The sequence below is a fragment of the Lissotriton helveticus genome, chromosome 2_1 (assembly GCF_964261635.1).
Source record: "Lissotriton helveticus chromosome 2_1, aLisHel1.1, whole genome shotgun sequence".
Taxonomy (NCBI): Eukaryota; Metazoa; Chordata; class Amphibia; order Caudata; family Salamandridae; genus Lissotriton; species Lissotriton helveticus.
Window position 1 is genome coordinate 2,113,197,114 of NC_136059.1, and position 18,873 is coordinate 2,113,215,986.

At 41.8% G+C, this 18,873-nt stretch overlaps 1 protein-coding gene across 1 annotated transcript in view; it reads right to left on the reverse strand.

The window, feature by feature from the left end:
- The window catches only part of HPGD (15-hydroxyprostaglandin dehydrogenase), a 287,216-nt gene that overhangs the window by 190,698 nt on the left and 77,645 nt on the right, over nt 1-18,873 (reverse strand). The window contains exon 3 of the mRNA XM_078677081.1: nt 10,550-10,656. Within this exon, the coding sequence (XP_078533207.1) occupies nt 10,550-10,656 (107 nt within the window). The remainder of the gene's footprint in view (nt 1-10,549; nt 10,657-18,873) is intronic.

Sequence of the window (18,873 nt, forward strand, 5' to 3'; positions counted from 1 at the left end):
GGCTTCTCAGACCTGCCACAACTTGTGAAGGATCTCCAAGGGCTTGGAAAAGAGCTTGCCTCCTGCTGAAGTCTCAGGGACAACAGACTTCACCCCCAGCTCCCCAGAGTTCTTTGGAAGTGCCTGCTGCTGTTTTGGGCCTTCTGAGGGACTGCGTGTCGCAAGTTGCGGGAAGCGCAACTCATCGAGGAAGAAGCGTGTCGCCGTCGATGTGCCTGCTGTTGCAACCCCGAAGGAGGGTGTCGCCGCTGTGTCGTCGGAACTGTGGCACTGCTCCACATCGAGAGAAGCGTGCCGCAACTAAGAGGAAGTGTGTCGCCGTCGCTGGTGCTGCTGTCGCAACTCCAAAGGAGGGTAGTAGAAGCGTGCCACATCTGGAAGATCTTCACGTCTTTATTTCTTTGTACTTAAAATTTGAATGTCGCATTTCCCTCGCTGCGACATTGCTTGTCGTGGAAGCGCAACGCAACCGAAGGTACATTGATGCAAAGTATCGCATCTTAAGAACTGAACTAAACTAAGCTAAAACTACCATCTTAAAGTAATAGTATTGTGTATTTTTGTCTTTTATGGCATTGTGGTAACTCCATATAAAGTATACTTATTTTTAATATAAAACCTTGTGTGGTGTCCACCTGTAGTGTTGTCACTAGGTTACTGTATGTGGTCACAAGTGCTTTACACACTGCCTCTGAGATAAGCCTGTCTGCTCCTTCCAAGCTACCAAGGGGCTGAGCAGGGGTTATTTTAGGAGTGTAATCCCCTTATCCCGACTAGAGGCAAGGGTCCCTATTTGTCACAAGTACCTACCTGTGCCAACTCGAGACCCCCAAATCTAACACTGTGTTACTGTCGACAATGCAGCACCTCGTGTTTAGCTCTTCAGCATTAACGCCTTCAGGCCTGGTGTATGAATCGGGTCCACATGCACTCAGAGGCTTCAAACCAACTCCGCCAACACACTCAGGCGTGCAACGCCCATTGGACCCAAAGGGTGTCAGCCCCCCCGTCGTGTGTGGCAGCCCGTGATGACACAGCTTCCCGGGCACACACACAGCCGCACCCGAGTACTTCACAGGTCTTTAAAAGACCTTTTGCTTGTTAATGGTACTTAGCCTCTTTAGCTGGACTTTTTCCCGCTAAAGCGGCGATAATTTCATCGCCCTATTAGCAAGCTGTCGCTAAGAGCATTTAGCGACAGTTTGTAGGCGATAGCGAGCGGTTTGGGGCCCGCTTTGCATGTCAGCGATATTTATCGCTAATGACATGCAAAGTGGGCGTACCCAACCTGTTAGCGACTGAAAGCAGTCTTTAACATCGCTATCGCCTATTATCAACGCAGGCACAGCGATAAAAAAAATTGCGCTAAATGCGAATATCGCCAAAAACTAACGCCTGCTCAGACCACTTCTTAACCTGTATATCCAATGGGAGTTGGATATTCAGGTTAAAACCCTATTGGCGTTAATGCCGGAATATCGCTGGATTTCCACGCATTGAGCCGGTATCGCCGGATATTTTATCGCATTATCGCATTTGAGATAAACGTTGCTAATAGCACGTTATCTCTGCGATAAAATCCGGCGATGCGTGGCGATAAAAAAAATATCGCTAAGCTCATTTTGCGATAAATATCGCTAGTTGTTGATAATATGCCCCCAGTTCAAACCGACCCTGCTGACGTCCTTCGAGAATTTAAGCAAACTCTCTACCACACAGGTTTTTTTTTTAACCAATGTTTTTATTCCTCTCAGAGACTGTAAAAAATTTTGGCCCACAAGGGCCCATGCCATGACAGATCTTCCAGAGATCCATGTGTGATCTTTACAAATACAATTCATTAAATGAGATCAGTTTATGAACTGTTTGATCCTGAATTGTGGGCCCAAAATGGCTCTGGTCCCAACTTTGGAAACCAAACCTTCTTTCAAGTCGTGAAATTTTAAAGCAAAGCCACCGATGACCATTGAGGATTCAAACAAGCAATAGATCTCGCCTTTGATTAAGTTAAAACCATTTGCTTTGCTATACAATACCATTTGCAAAGCAATGGCTTTAACTTAATCAAAGGCGAGACCTATTGCATTTTCAAAAGCTTGTTTAGCCAGCTTCCCAATTGCGGAACCCAGAGCAAGGTAAAATAGAGGCTCCAAAAAGTGGAACATCATCCCCAGTGGAAGTCTTTGTTTATAATGTTCTTGGATGGGCAAGGCAAAATGCTCATCGGCGCGGCCTCATAATGTTGAATCTGAAGCAAATTCAGCATTTCGAAGCTGCTTTATGGCGGCAGGCCTTGCTCACATTTGAATCAGTCTTTTGCTATGAATGGCCAGTGCACAGATTGGTCTCACCGACAGCCATCTTGCGTGTGGGACATCCCAGCGCATGGCACCCACCCTTGGGAAGTAGGGTCAAAGAGGAACCCTCTCTACAGGATATACTTCTGCCATTTGCCTTTTTTGCACTCATTCAGGTAGGAAATGATTGATTTGTTTGAATTATTTAAAAATATCCTCCACCTAGGTAGTTGGTATTTTTTTGTAGTACGTGCTTCTTCGTCATCATTGCTCTAATAAGCAAAAGCATTCGCTGCATTGTATGGTAGAAGGATTGGTATTTGTATTTTTGCATTTATGTGGCAAACAAGTTAGGTTCTAAAAGCTCAAAGAAACTCTCAGTTACCTATCACCTTTGTGAATCCTTTGTGATATGCCAGGAGTCATTTATATTTAGGATAAAACAAAAAGAATATTAAGACAGGGTTGATGCACTACTTTCCTTCAATTTCATGTGAAATTCCTAACCTTTTCTTCTTTGCCTGAGTTATAGCTAAAAACGGTCACTTCACAGCAGTGGAAATTTAGTTGTTCATATTTCCATCTTTAATAAAATATGGTATTGTCAAATTTGAAGCTCCTGAAATGTAAAAGAATTCTTTTTAGGTCCAGTTTTTAGAGAATCATTCTCTTACTTGTCAACTACCTCATTTCTTGGTATCTTTAACTCTTATGAAATAGTCACATTTTCAGATGCCAAGTAAAAGGCATCGGTCATAGCTGCAAGTGAATAGTGAAACTGCTGAAGGGTACAGATGCTCTAAAAGTTTCCAGCACTGGTTCTTAAGGTGGGGTAAGGAATGTTAACACATCACACTGCACGTCACTGCACGCGCTATCAGTGTTAAACAAGCTCAGGCACATGTGGCATCACGCCCGGCGGCGACTCATTTTCGTGACCTTGCGCCACACTTCCTTGTTGAAAACATGTTGGTGCACACTATGTGCTCACAATCAGCAAGTATTCCTAGTTTTCAGAACAGCATGGGGAACTGGAACCGAAAGTGCGTGCCGTGCCGCTAGTCTGCTGACATGAAAAATGCCCGATTTAATTGCACTGTTTAAAAAATGTTGCTGCATGTTCCCCGAAAACACACAGTAACGAAAATTATTTTCTGGTGTGTACAGTGCCGTACATGGTACGGAAGAAATTTTAAAAAAAAACGGAATTTGTCAGATGAGTGAGGTGTGAGACGACTGCAGATCGAGGAAGAGGAGCAATGGGGGCATATCGAAAAGTGGGAACGAAAGAGAGAGATTATGAAAGGGACACAGTGTTGGGGGGTGGGTGGGGGTGGTGGGACAGCGCGACACGGGAGAGAGAGAGAAAATTAAGACAGAATGAATGTTGGAGGTCTAGAGTAAGAGGTGGCGAGAGCAGCGGACCCACACGGAGAAAGATACCAATATGGGAAAAGAGAGGGCAGGAAACTGGCCGAAAGTGTATTGGGATGAGAGAGGGGCAGGCATAAAGACAAACGGGGAAACAACAAGAAGAGAGAGAAAGAGGGAGAGAAGAACAGCGAAAGATAGAGAGGCAGTGATTGTACACGTTCTGCCACACCATTGTGCATGGTAGGCAGTTATTGCCATACAACGACTGGTAAGGAAGTGAAACATGTAGGGTTGTTGGAGCCTAATATTGCCATTTTAATTAAGACTTGGTTAAATCACTCATCACGCTCCCTTCTGGCCCTTCTAGTTCCTCCAGAACGATTCCATCATCAGATAACATAACCTGGTTAAATCAGGTCTGGGGCTGCTAACGCTAACATTCACACATTATTTTATCGTGCTCCCTCATCCTAACCTTACCTTTCTCATGCTGTGAGCTCCTCCAAAGTGACCTCTTCCTTACCACCATAAGCAGGCGCGGGCTAACATGTGTCAATAGCTATATACCTTCTGGGAACTACTCTATCTTTTTAAACAAGCTCATTAACTAATCCCCTCTGCCCGCCTCCCTCTTTGGATATCACCCTTTATAGAGACTGTTGAATACATCATTGATGAGTTTTGAACTGAAGTAATTGTTCTCAGCCAGTGAGCTCCTTCGGCACTGTAGTAAACCTCCCAATGGCAAAGGTTCTATCCTCAACATCGTAATCATTAAAGAGGATTGTGTCTGACCTCTGGACTCCAATAACTTGGATTAGTCCCATTATTTCGATACCATTCTTCTGTCCCTCTCTAATTACTGCTAATATGTCTCAAACGGGAAGCCAGCATACCGGAGACTGTGTCTCCTGGAGTCTGGATTGATACACTATGTGCACCATCATCTCTTGCTCCTTCATCTAAGTGCCTGCCCCTTTTACAAATAAAGTTATTTCATCAAATCTTTCAGTGGTGATCTCACTGCTCTCTCACGAAGACCCTGAAAAACACCAAAACGTCTAAGTGATAGTATCAGAATTAAAACGTGCCCAGTTAAAACAGTTAGAAGGGACACATGGCTCTAGTTACTAGTACTCTTTTGATGCCTACCTAGCCCAAATTAGAAAGAAATAATACAAGTGCTCCTTTCTCTCAATTAAACGTCTCTAAGAACAGATTTAAGCAGCTCTCGAATTATCAAATTTAAATATCTAATTTCCTTGTCCACCTGATGCTTTCTAAAGTGACAAATGTGCCTTATTCTTCTCTTAAAAATAATTAAGAAATTCGACATGAAGACGTTGTCTCTAATAATTTCTTTTTGATTAGAGCAGACATCTCTACTATCCTTTGTCCTCAAGTTCTTCTCACATCAAGTTGGTTTCTCCTTGGAGTTATTCTGCTTCCACCACTGAAGAAATCCTTCTTTTTGCAAACTAAAATACAAAACGGGTGTTGCATTTTGATAACCCAATCTCTGCTTTCCTTGTCAAATCTCTTGTTCAAGTGTGACTTCTTCTTTGTGAGTCCCTCACAGGTTCTTCTCTTTACAATGGTATTGTCCTATATTGCACACATCAAAGCCTTGTTTACAAATTATAACCACAAACACTCTAATACTGAAAACTACCACCTCATCTCTGGTCTCTATCTCAGGTATCCCATGTCTCACTAAAGTTAATGAGAAATGCCTGCCCTCCAAAATAATCACATCCAGTAAAACGACATTTTGGATTTGTTTCACTCTCATTTTCAGGATAGGCCATCATAGAGAATCACTGATATTAATCATTATTTTTGGGAGTCTCTACACCCAATATGGCAGACAAACCTGCCATTTAATATTACTGGATTGAACTGTGGGGTTCGATACCATAGGCCACTAAATTCTCCTTGACATTATCAAAAATAAGAGTCTCCAACTCTTTGTCAGTGCGGTAAGACGGCACCAGTCTCTTACTTAATTCGATTCCGCTTTCCTTTAGCTCTGAGCTTCAAGGAAGCTGGAACCCCCTGACGATATGAAATCCCTATCACTACAAGGTAAGACAAAGACTGTCTATTTGAATGATAGAAAATAATTTCCTGACAGCGTGTTAGCCTTCCCAAGTCAGTAATATGTGCATAGTTAAAATATGAGCGCGAAGTGATCACAGGCTGACCACACAATACTGCGTAAAAGAACCATGCTCATTGATATCTTTGTGTGCGCAGTTGAATGTCTATTAATAAGAAACCGGAGAGTCAATTATTTTACTATTTTTACTATGATAAGTACAATACTCGCTATGATCACCAATTCAATACTCCAACTCCAGTCCTCTGCCCCCTTAATAACTTTCTACCCATGTGTTAGATACAACCTTTTATACAAAATAGGCAATCCCAATAGAGATACCTAATCAATGGAAGAGTGATTCCTTATACCCCCCCTACGTGATACAGCTGATAACTACGCAAATTGTATGAATGGTTTTTTCTTGTCTGTATTTCCAACTGTCTCTCCCTATTCACAGCGCAACTGAGGGTGATTGGGCAATAAAAGCCTACAATAAGGCAGTGAACAAAACAAGTTACTACACGAATTGTGTAAGTACATGCTACCGCTACATGTTTGTTTGTGTATGTGTAAGTCCTGACGAAAGCCCCATAGGCTCGTCTGAGCCAAAGGGGGCTGAAACATGTCGACGAAACCCTGTTAATACTTAGAGATCCAGTAACTTGATCCCTTATAAGTATCTTTTTGTTTTATTAATATAGACTCTTACCAATTATTAAAGTTCATTCGGGGAAGAGTTCTATTATTTTTTAATATCACTTTTTCACTTTTTACCCTTTCTTGGTGGGGGTACCCTTATAACCATCTCTGGACACTGCAAGCTAGACCAGAGGAGCCTCTGGATGAGGCGGGCAAAAATCACTAACTGTGGTACCCAATGATAACTGCCAAAAACTACAATGTGGGGCGGAGAAACAATATACACCGCAAAACCGAAATTACATTGAGTTTTTTGAGGGGACCACAGTACCTTTACCCAATGGTTTAGATTTGTAACTAGTGTCCATTTTCACATTTGATAAACTGTCTACCAAACTTGGGGAAGCAAATGGACATTTATTCCTCCTCCCTACCTTTTGATCATCCAGTCCATTATCAAAAATAAGGCAGGTTTTATCCTGAAATGGTTTCTTTGTTATCTCCTTGAGCACTTACAAACACAAGCATACTGACAACTTCATATCCAATCCCATATCAATCTATTTCTATGTCCCTCATAGTCCAATCTTAACAACCACAGTATTCAACACTATTTTGGTGAACCATTGGGTGATCTTCACAAAGATCTTGTGATTTAGTTTTACCAATAAGATATTGATATCCTGTATATCTCAAACTGGACTATCCTGAATCCATCTCCAAGTTAAAACGTGTTGGTATTGCACAAACAAAGGAAAGGAATAAACAACTGAAGTACAATGCCTTAAAGACTGAACGTCTTCCCTGTATCCCAAAATGTGTCCCAGTCATCTATATACTCTTGCAATACAGGAAGAACGGGGGTTGGGGCCAAGCACAATTGCACCTATCCTTAGTGATTCCTTTATATAAAAGCTTAGGTGCAGCGGACCAGAGATTCAAAACCCATAAACCTCCTAAGACACTAGTGTCTTACTTTCCAGAAACAACATACAGTGGTCCAGCACACTTGATTGTAATTATAACTCAATTTTAGAACAATAATAACAATTATTTCATGTATCAGCAGAGCTTATTCAATAGAGATGATAGTAATTCAGTGGAGTTGTTTGTAGTGTATTCTTTATTTCATAAATTTTCTTCCACTAAAAAATATATGTATACTCTGGCTTACAACCTTGAAGCCTGCTGGCATCACCCCAAATTAGCTACTATTACTAAATGCCCATGTACGCGTCTTAACACAAACCTTAACTTTAAAGTATACGTGCAAGCTATGGCTAAGTCTTACAGACTTCATCTTCATAAACGTAAGAATTTTAAAACACATTCATGCTGCAGATTCAAAGCCTTCTTCTGTGCTCCAATGAGGTAATGAAGTGTCATTGTTCCAAGAATATTGTTTCAAATTTAAAACTAGATATTCTTGAATGACCCTAAACAAATCTGTAAGAAAAAAGATCCACATACCAAACTTTCCTTTTTACTTCCTGGCCCTGCAGTTTGCATTCTTCATGACACCAAAATGCTCCCAAGTCTCATAAGCCTCCTTGCTAGAACCCTTTAGGACTTTACCGAGTAGTTTCACAAGGCTTGATTCTAATCACATGCAACAATGGTGCCTTAAATACAAGACCATATTATATGTCAACGAGTGGAAGAAGGACTATTAGACCCTAACAAAGTGTAGCACACACTCTGCAAGATAGAGTGGTGCTAGGGAGGGAGATGACAGGGGGACAACCTCGCAGACTAGGTTACCCCCTCCCACGTGAGACACTTCATCTCAAACGAACCCCTCCTCCTTTTTTCCAGGTTCTCACTGCAGTCAACCCATGGCTTGTTATGGTCCATCGGGCGCAGTGGTGTTATTTTTCACAAGTACAGGACTAGTCTAAATATTTAGTCAACCCCAAGCAACTAGCCTCATCTAGCACCCTCCACTTTGCAAGCACTATAGGATCTATGTGACGGCCACACTCCCTGAACATACACGCTGGAAAATTCAGTAATCTACTGCCCACTGATGAACACTCAAGGGAAATTAGTTATTTAGAAGACCATGGGGACTAGGGGATCATTATTCTTACAGGCCCCCGATTAGGCACAGGTTTTGTCATTATGATACACCAGTCTCTCATCATTGTTAGGGCAGGAAATGTCTGTGAGTGCAGGAGAAACCTATTTTCCATCAACCAATCATGCTCATTTCATCACCAGTGTTACGTCTCACTCCACAACAACCTAAATCGATGAGCACCATGCCACAATGACCTCCCTTTGTTCTCCCACAAGGTAGGCATGGGCTCCAGATATAACTGAACCATTCTCTTATCCATGCTTTCATCGGTTCCAGCTCTGACTTCACTGGCTCATCTGCCTCCTCAGCAGCTCAAAATGAGCAATGAAACACCTGCTGTTTGGGTGGTATAGGGGCACAAACTGAAGCTGTCTGATCGGCTGATATGTGAATTCATTGGCATTGTATTTGCCAAACAAGGCAGAATATGTTTCCAATAACCCATAAACCAGCCCGATCACAGAGAGAGAGACGTTTTCTAACCAATTCTAACAGTGGAATTGCAAATCTCATACAAGTAAAGATCTTGTAATAATTTCTGTTAGAGGTGGATGTGCCTTACACCCCACCTGTGTGAATACATATCTTCATACCATAATTAATTGGAGGGAGAGCAGATCGCGTTGGACCATGTTGCAGGAAGGGACAGACGACTATCCGTATTCGGTATCAGGCATTTCACCAGGACGCTGGAAGGGTGGGGGCCGGTTTTGCAGCTGTGAGGGCCAGTTTTGTTACTGGGAGACGGTTTTGTAGCGGTGCTGCAATATCGGCCCCCAGTAGCAAAAGCAGAATTGCACCCTAACCACGTTTGGCCCAACAAAATTGCCTGGGCTGCTTTGGGTTCCCATTCCTCCCTAGTTGTAGGCACTTAATACAAATCTAAGTATCTTCTTTCAGAATGTATTTGGAAATTCTCCAATCACATCACAGACAAAACCTCCTGGGTGTACTTTATTCTGCACATCGAAGAGGATCCTTCCATTTGCCTTGGAAAGATAGAAACCCCCCATATGACTGGGATACAGAGAGACCATGGTACAGATGGTCTCCTCACAGCATATGATGGGTGAGAACCTGGTTCTCAGGTACTCAATATATTTGATCAAAGTAAGTAACAGCTTTTAAGTAGAATTATGTTATTTTCTGACCACTACCACCACCTTTAACTTTGATGTATAATAGTATTCAGCATTCAGTGTCTTTACCCAAACTGCTTTATTGTCAGTGAATGTCAGAGCGGGTAAGGTAAATGGGACATCAGACTTTACCTCCTCCACAAAAGCAAGGATAACTTTGAAATCCAAAATAAACAGGGGATTCGCTACTTTCTCTCCTCTAAATTCTGAATTTGTCAGTGCTTACACATTCACCGTTAGTTTTCATATTTTTTGTGTTATTAAATTCCCCAGCTATGTTGTTCACCTGAGCACCTATGGAATAAGGTATTTCTGATTGAACAGGAGTGGTATTCTTAATACCTGGGCTTCCAAAGTACAATACGTATTCAGGCAAACCTGATTGAAAATAGTTCCATGAAAATACTGTTTCATAATGTGTTTTGTTTCTGTTAAGTGTACGTTCTATAAAAGGAAAACTGATAAAGAATCAGGTAAAATATTAATATCGCCTGTTTAAACCAGCTACAGAGAAAGTGTCTTGCTGTTCCAGCGTTTTATTCAAAATGAGCGATCATTTTGAATACATACACGAAATATGCAAGAGTTAGTGCTGTGAAGACCTAAAATGGAATGTAAGTTCATCAGATGACTTCATAATCGAAATACAGCACACTGCCCCCCGCAGCTCACATGCAGTTATTAATATGACTTTCTTCGTACGTATATATTGATTTAATTGTTTTAAAGCGATTTGCACATTATATTGAGGTCAACATTTCATGTTAAGACGCCTATAGTTGATTCTGTGCCTTCCATATCTACAGGTACAAAAAAACTGAAATGGACACATAAAGAAAGGATACTGATATATGATAGATGGTATTTGATATATGATAGAGTATTTGCAAAGTAAAGTTAAAGGTGTAAGAGTTCTTACCAAATTGACTTGTATAGTTTTCTCCCAGTCCTTTTCGTTATTTACACCAGCATTATTGACCAGAATATCCAGCCTACCAAAATGTTCAACTGTTTTCTTGAAAGCATCTGAAAATTGAAAAAGAGTGAATCTGTTACCTATTATATTTTGGCAAATTAAGAGTGTACATATTCGTAAGCACACTTTCCTAATTCTAAACGGCAGTCTTGGCCTCTCTCGTCAAACTCGTGTGTGTTTTCCCAGCAAAAACCCTCGTTTGGAGTTGAAAGAGGGAAACGTTTAGATAACATGCATATCACTTCCATTCGCTTATGGGCTAGATCAGTAAATCACACGATAAACCGAGGTACCTCAAAGCTTCATGGAAAAGCTGAATTTTCTGCAGTTTTCAGATCACATGATGCCCTTATGCCATTTGGATTCCATCTGGCAGCATTTCTCATAGTACCACTGCCTAATTAGTAACCAAAATTCACTGGGACGTTCCACTCCAGATGAATCCACTGCCACGCGGTGGTTTAATATCATCCAGAATTTTCTGGTCGGCAAACAGTTCCGAGCTAATGAGCGCGAATGAACAGCAAAGGGTGTTTAAAGGGTAAGTGAGCTCCTGAAGAGATGATGCTCAAGACGGTACTAACGGGCCTCGATACTCATACGGCTAGAGAGCAGCCGCGGGCCGTGGAGGGAGTTATGGTGGGGCAGGGAAGCGGGGAGGGGGAGGGGCGGGGTGGAGGGTGCTAAAAACAGGCATATGGATCATTGCAGGTAAGCAGCCGCGGGCCGTGGAGGGAGTTACGGTGGGGCTGGGAGGCGGGGAGGGGGAGGGGCAGGGTGGAAGGTGCTAAAAACAGGCATATGGATCATTGCAGGTAAGTACACAATTTAATTAATAAAACGAAATTCGTAGCGCGCACAGCATTGCTTTTTGCCATGCAGTGTGTGCTACAAATTTCGTTTTATTAATTAAATTGTGTACTTACCTGCAATGATCCATATGCCTGTTTTTAGCACCCTCCACCCTGCCCCTCCCCTCCCCGCCTCCCTGCCCCACCGTAACTCCCTCCACGGCCCGCGGCTGCAGGTAAGTACACAATTTAATTAATAAAACGAAATTCGTAGCGCGCACTGCATGGCAAAAAGCAATGCTGTGCGCGCTACGAATCTCGTTTTATCAATTAAATTGTGTACTTACCTGCAATGATCCATATACCTGTTTTTAGCACCCTCCACCCCGCCCCCCTCCCCCTACCCGCCTCCCAGCCCCACCGTAACTCCCTCCACGGCCCGCGGCTGCTAGAGAGCCATACATTTTACAGAACGTTCAGCTGCACATATAGTCTTGTAAGAGTGAATGTGATGTCAGAATATAGAATTTTTTTTTTATGTATTTGAAAAGTTTTATATAGAGCTGGCTACACCCAGAGGTATCAGAGCGCTTTACATGAGTAGGTAGAATTGCTTCAAAACATAGTTACATAATAACAACAGTTTCAGGTACGGAGTTACTGGGGAAACATGAGTAACAAAAGGTATGGATCAGGTGTGGGGAAGAAAAAGCAGGCACGGGGAGAGAGATTTGGGGGAGGGAGGGAAGGAATAGACGAGGAAGAATAAAGAGTGAGGGAGGGGGAAGGGAACACAACAGGGCGATGAGAAAAGAAACCGTGTCTGACGATCAGGAGGGTAGGTGCCGGCAAAGGGGGAACCAGAGCCAAACTCCTCAATAGTTGCGTAGGGCAACTCCACCGGTCATCGGTCAAAGGTTGCTTGGTCGCCGAGGTACATAAGAGGGTTAAAGTATCAGCCTCGGGAGGTCATCAAAAAGTTTTAGAAAAGAGCGCCTATCACGGTGTGCGGTGCTTAGTTACCAGCGATAATAGGACCAATCCCAAACCTCCACTATGTGGGAAACCCTTAACACTGTGGACTCTCTCAGATAGGTATCTGAGACTCAAGGGCATACATGCAGGATCCCTCCCCAACCCCCAACAAGGGGAGAGGGAGTGCTTCGGCAAGGGGCATGTTCATGGAGGCATTTAGGGACAGTTGAGTGGTAGGGGAGGACCTATACAGTAGAATGGGGGAGAAGAGAGTAGGCAAAATCCAAAAAAAAACTATGAACAGTCAACCAAAAACAACATAACTTAATCGAAATCAGATACCCTCATAGTCTGAAAAGGGAGGACTAGCAGTAAACAGCGAGTTAAAGGGTGGAGAGAGCATAGGCTGAATGTGGAGAACACAAAGGTGAAGCTAAACATAGAAATAGTCCTATGGATCATAGAGGGAGGTGGGGGAATAAAAGGGCTTAGCATGTTGATCTGGTCAGGCAGACCGGCCAGGGGAAAAGAACATCAGGGGAACATCGCAAAGTCACAATAAGCAAGCAGTAGTACAGAACTGCATCAGTATCCAGATTACAAAAAACACAGCTTCATAACATGTGAACAAAAACGACTAAACACCATAGTCACATAGTCCACAAAGAACCAGACAGATCAAGGACTGGGACATTTGTGCCCCGCCAAGCGGTGTCCACGGCGGCGTTAGTGCTCCGGCGCCACAATGCACCGTCCCCTCCCAATGGGCTGCACCCTAATCCAGTGGGGAACCTCAGTCTGTCAGACCCAGCAGCGCTTTTCCTCTGAGCCTCCTTTAGTTTTGGCGCTATCGACTTTCACTGAGCTGCATGCAGAGGGGAGGGGATCAGGCGAGTCCCTCTACCCCACTTTAGGCTGCCCCTTTGTGTACCCGTTGTTTGTAATGAATGCTTCGAAGCCAAAATTAGCTATTCCAGCACATTGCCTCAGGGCTGGGAGAAATGGTATCAGTTATCACTGACCAACGCATTGCCTTGACATCTAGTACTGACAACAGTCCCTGCATCAGAACCAGTATGGCTCCTACTAGGGCTACGGTGCCAAAAAAAGAAAGAAAACATCAAACTTTTATCCCGCTCTCTGCAGTTTCCCCCTACTGCCCTACTTGCACTCTCTTTTCAAGACACCAGTCATGTGTGTGTGTGTGGGTGTGTGTGTGCGTGTGTGTGTGTGTGTGTGTATATATATATATTCACAGAAAAAACCATAGGTTATAGACCATATATAGTTAGGAATTAGCATTTAAAAAACCTTTTTTTACTCACACAAAACCATTGAAATTCCATATATAGTTAGTTGCACTAACTATATATCGCGCACCCGCAATCCACTGCTGATGATGTCACATATTACATCATTCATGACACGGTCAGTGACATCACTGATGACATCACTGATGACATCTCAAATGACATCACTGATGACATCACTGATGACATCTCAAATGACATTACTGATGACATCACTGATGACTACATCCAGTGACTGTATGTTTCTGTAAAGTTAAAATATGTCTTACATATTGAAGAATGAGTGGATTTGTAAGTGTCTGGATGAAGGATTTAGTAGGTGCATGACTGACTGTATGAGTGAGTGATTAAATGTGTCTCACTGAGTGCATGGGTTAGTGACTAAACTGTCTTAATTTGTGCATCATTATGTCTGTTGTTCTGTAAACTGCTGCATGTGTTGATCAGTAGCTATATGAGTAACTATATGGGTTATTGATTGATTGCTCAAGTATTTGTATGGGAGACTGAGTGTGTGTGTGGCTGGCTGGGAGGTGTGTGACTCTGTGCAGATCAATGTGTACTTGTATCAATGATTGTATAAGAGAGTAAGTATGTGTTAGTATATGTTTGAAAATGTAAGGTGCTCTATGTTTAACTGTATAGATTAGAAAATGGAAGTGTGATTGATTCTTTACAGGACTGACTAGGTGTGTGAGTAACTCCATGGATGAGTGGCAGAGTGTGAGTATCTGTATAGGTGTATGAGTGCATATGATAGTGTTGTAAAGATGAGTGTATGTATGAATGATTGTATGGGTGAATAAGTGAATGTGTGTGTAGACGTAGGAATCAGTGAGTGCGTATGTAGTAACTAGTATTGGTGTGTGAATGGTTTCAAAAATTATACTCTGTATTTGACACTGGGTGTAACAAAGGTTATATTAAAATGTGAGGAGATGTACTGTATTGTCACATGAATGATATCATCAGTGATGTGGTCATTAATGTCAAATGAGATGTCATCAGTGATGTCATCAGTGATGTCATTTGAGATGTCATCAGTGATGTCACTGACCGTGTCATGAATGATGTAATATGTGACATCATCAGCAGTGGATTGCGGGTGCGCGATATATAGTTAGTGCAACTAACTATATATGGAATTTCAATGGTTTTGTGTGAGTAAAAAAAGGTTTTTTAAATGCTAATTCCTAACTATATATGGTCTATAACCTATGGTTTTTTCTGTGAATTTTCAAGGTTTTGTAAATGCTAATTCCTAACTATATATGGTCTATAACCTATGGTTTTTTCAGTGAATTTCATTGGTTTTTTAAAAGCTAATATCTATAGCTGTAAAATGTATTCTTCTTTAAATCAAAAAATATATTTTATATGTTTATTAATAATTTTTTTATTATTATGTTTTGGTTCGCTCCGTAGCTTCCCGTTAACTCAATTTGGTGCCGCGACTCGGTACGCGAACCGGTAAACGTTCCGTTTGCGCAACTGCCGCGTTAGAAATCAACATCGTGACGCGTCGCGGAAGCGCGACGTATCGTGTTGTCGCGTAATGCGTTTTATGACGCGCCGCATTAGCGCACCCGGAAGTGCTCCGGTACGCAAACCGAGGCGCGAAGCGCAGCTCCCCGGAAGCGATCCGGGGCGCGTCGCGTAAGCGCGACGTATCGCGTTGCCGCGTAATGCGTCTTATGACGCGCCGCGTTAGCGCACCCGGAAGTGCTCCGGAGCGCGAACCGAGGCACGAAGCGCAGCTCCCCGGAAGTGATCCGGGGCGCGGCGCGCAGCGCGTACCGTAAGCGTAACAGGTCATGTGACTTGTTAATAAAACTTTTCATTGGTTCATTTCACTTTTGGTTTCCTAATGATGTAAGGCTAGGTCATGTGACCTAGAAATAACACTTTTCATTGGTTTAGAACTATTTTTTTTCCAAAATGATGAAAGCCCCCACCTTTTTTCTCACTCTGACTTTCAACTTTGAGAAAGGAAGACCTATTTTGCTGAGTAGAAAATGGCTTCAGTAGTAGCTGCAGCTGGTGCACCCCCACCACCACCACCACCACCAAGTAAGAGAGGACCACCTCCACAGTTCCTTCCCAACACAGAGGAGGAAGAGGATGAAGAACAGGAATAGGAAGTACAGCCAACACAGTTTTTACGTGAGGAGCCCCGGATATCTCACCACAAAAATAGTTTTATTTGGCAGATTTTTTCTTTTCCTGAAGGACAAAAAAAAGTGAATGCTCGCTATGTGACATGCCTAATATGCAAAGAAGATTTATCAAGAGGCACAGATAGGAAGTATAGTTACGGCAACTATACTATGCATCGTCATATGCAGAGGTGGCATCCACTAAATTACAGCAGGGCAGAGATGCGTGACCTCCAAGACAACCCACCAACTCCTGTGGCCAGGACATCGGCACAGGTAACTCTGTCGGGGCCAGAGGCACGGGAAACAGTGCCAAACATTCAAGAAAACTTTGTGCACATGAAGATAGTGTGTATATATTGCGGTAACCTACTCTCATGTGCCAATATGAGTATTAATTTGATAAACAGAGCATATGAAAACCACAAGTGCTCTAAACGCCCCAAAAAAGAAAATTTTTTTTGCTCCTGTTGAGCCCTTTGTAATGCCTGTTTTTCGTTGTTTCCCCCCCCAAAAAACCAAAAAAACATAAAATTGTTCAAAAAATACAAAAAAAAAAATGTTCAGAAAAATAAAAAAAAATATAAAACAACAAAAACATTAAAAAAAAGTTCTTTTCAGAACTACCTCCCCTTTATAAAAAAAATTGCTAGAATGTTTAGCACTCTGGCAACCTCTATTTCTTTTGGTTCGCTTCCCGGTTCGCTCCCCGGTACGCGAACCGGGAGCGAACCAAAACATTTTTTTTTAAAAATAAGAAGAGTAAGTATAAGGGAAGTAAACAGAGAGTAATGTTAAAAGAAAGACAGCTACAGGGACTAAACGAGAGATACTGTTTAATAGATTTATTTACCGAAGAAAAGATGGAAGAGGGTATAATTGTGAAAAACAAAATAGATAAGGAAGTGAAAGAAAAAAAGGAGAGTAGAAGAATAACAAAGAAGAGTTTCTTAGAGAATATGAGTGAATGTTCAAAATAAGATTAAAACATGTGGAATAACAGAGAGAAAAAACAGAAAGCAGAAAAGAAGAAGTAACAGAAAAAGAATAATTGAAACAGCAAAGAAATCTAAATAACATAGGGGCATATTATCAACATAGGCAATAAAAGTTTTGCAGCTTTTATCAGCAGAAATGTGTCGCTAAAGCCGCTTTTGCGGCAGAAAACTGCAGCTAAAACCGCTTTTGCAGCAGTTTTCTGCCGATAAAAACAGCAATAATTTTATTGGCTGTGTTCATAATATGCCCCTTAGTGTGCTTCAACTACACAGAGAAAGCATAATGAACAAGTAGTGAAAGAGTGATCAGTCAAAGACACTAAGAGTAATAGAGACCGAGTGAGTGAACAAGAGTGAGGAACTATGAGAAGAGAGGGACTGAGAAAAGGAGTGGAAGGAGTAGAGTAAGTAAGTAATAGAGAAAGGAATGAGGGAAGTAGCAAAGGCAGGAAAGTGAGGGTTAAAGAAATGAAGCAGTGGAACTAATAGTAGTTAAATGTGATAGAAATGTAATGAAAAGAGTACAAAACATTTACCTTATAATTGTCGTTAACTTAGTCACTTGTTATTTTTATACTTTCAATCTGCGAAAGAGAGAACAAACATTTGAAAAATATTAAAACATGTATTTAAAAATTAGAAAAGACAAGGGAAAAGATTGAAGGACAAACAGTTTTTCAACAACTTTGACACTTACAGAAGCTTCTGCTTCTCCAGGCCCCCTACACAGTCCTAAAGATATACATTTTAAACTAACAGTAACTTGATGCAGATGAAGTGAGGCCTATCTTGGAACATGGTGCATCTTTTGCACTGCTGTTGTCTCACAAAAGTGACGCAATGGCAGCGCAAAAGAGGTGCACAATCATCATAAAACTGTTCCTAACATTTTAAATGATTGTTTCAGGATGGCAATAAGGTGTGTCCTATCCAGACGTTTGTTTCAGGTGAAGCCTACTCAGGGTTGCAGATCAAATTTAGGCTTGTTGAAGAGTACAGAGGAGATAATACATGTGCAGGCCAACCAATAAAGTCCAGACTTCCTCTGTTTCCCTGGACAGGCCTAAACTTCATCTGCACAATGTGATTCGTAATGTTAGGAAACACAGGTAATGTATTTGAAAAACGTGCAATTTCTTTTGCTCATTTCACAATCACATCACTTGTGTTTCCTTTGGTTAGGTATCTCATTGTGCAGATGTAGTCCAGCATATGAAAGAGTACGCACTGCATGCAACAACTTTAACACTTACTGAAGCCTCAGCTTCTCCATACCCCCTACACAGTCCTAATTATATACATTTTAAACTGACGGTATCTTGCTGGAAATGAACTGAGGCCTATCTTGCAACATGGTGCATCTTTTACACAAAAGTGACGGAACAGCGGCGTAAAAGAGGCACACAGCCTTCATAAAACTGCCCTTAACATTTTAAATGATTGTTTCTAGATGCTGATAAGGTGTAACCTATCCACAGATTTGTTTCAGGTAAGTCCTACTCAGGGTTGCAGATGAAATTTAGGCTTGTTGAAGAGTATAGAGGAGATAATACATGTGCAGGCCTACCAACGAAGTGAGTCATGTCCACTGCACTCTTGAACAAATGTCAGACCTCCTCTGTCTCCTGGAACAGGCCTAAACCTCATCTACACAATGTGATGTGTAATGTTAGGAAACACAGGTAATATAATTGAAAAACGTGCAATTTTTTTTGCTCATTCCACAATCACATCACCTGTGTTTCCTTTGATTAGGTATCTCATTGTGGAAATGTAGTCTATCATATGAAAGACTACGTAGAATGTGAGCACTGTATGCAACAACTTTGACACTTACAGAAGCCTTACCTTCTCCATACCTCCTACACAGTTCTAAATGTACATCATAAATACAAACAGTACAGAATTAATTATACATGTTAAATGGTTTATTTTTGCTGTTCTCAGAATGTATCAAATTTCACTAAAAACAGTGACTTGAAGGTATTCATCATATAACTGCGGGGAAAAAAACCACAATCAAAATGATTGTGTTTA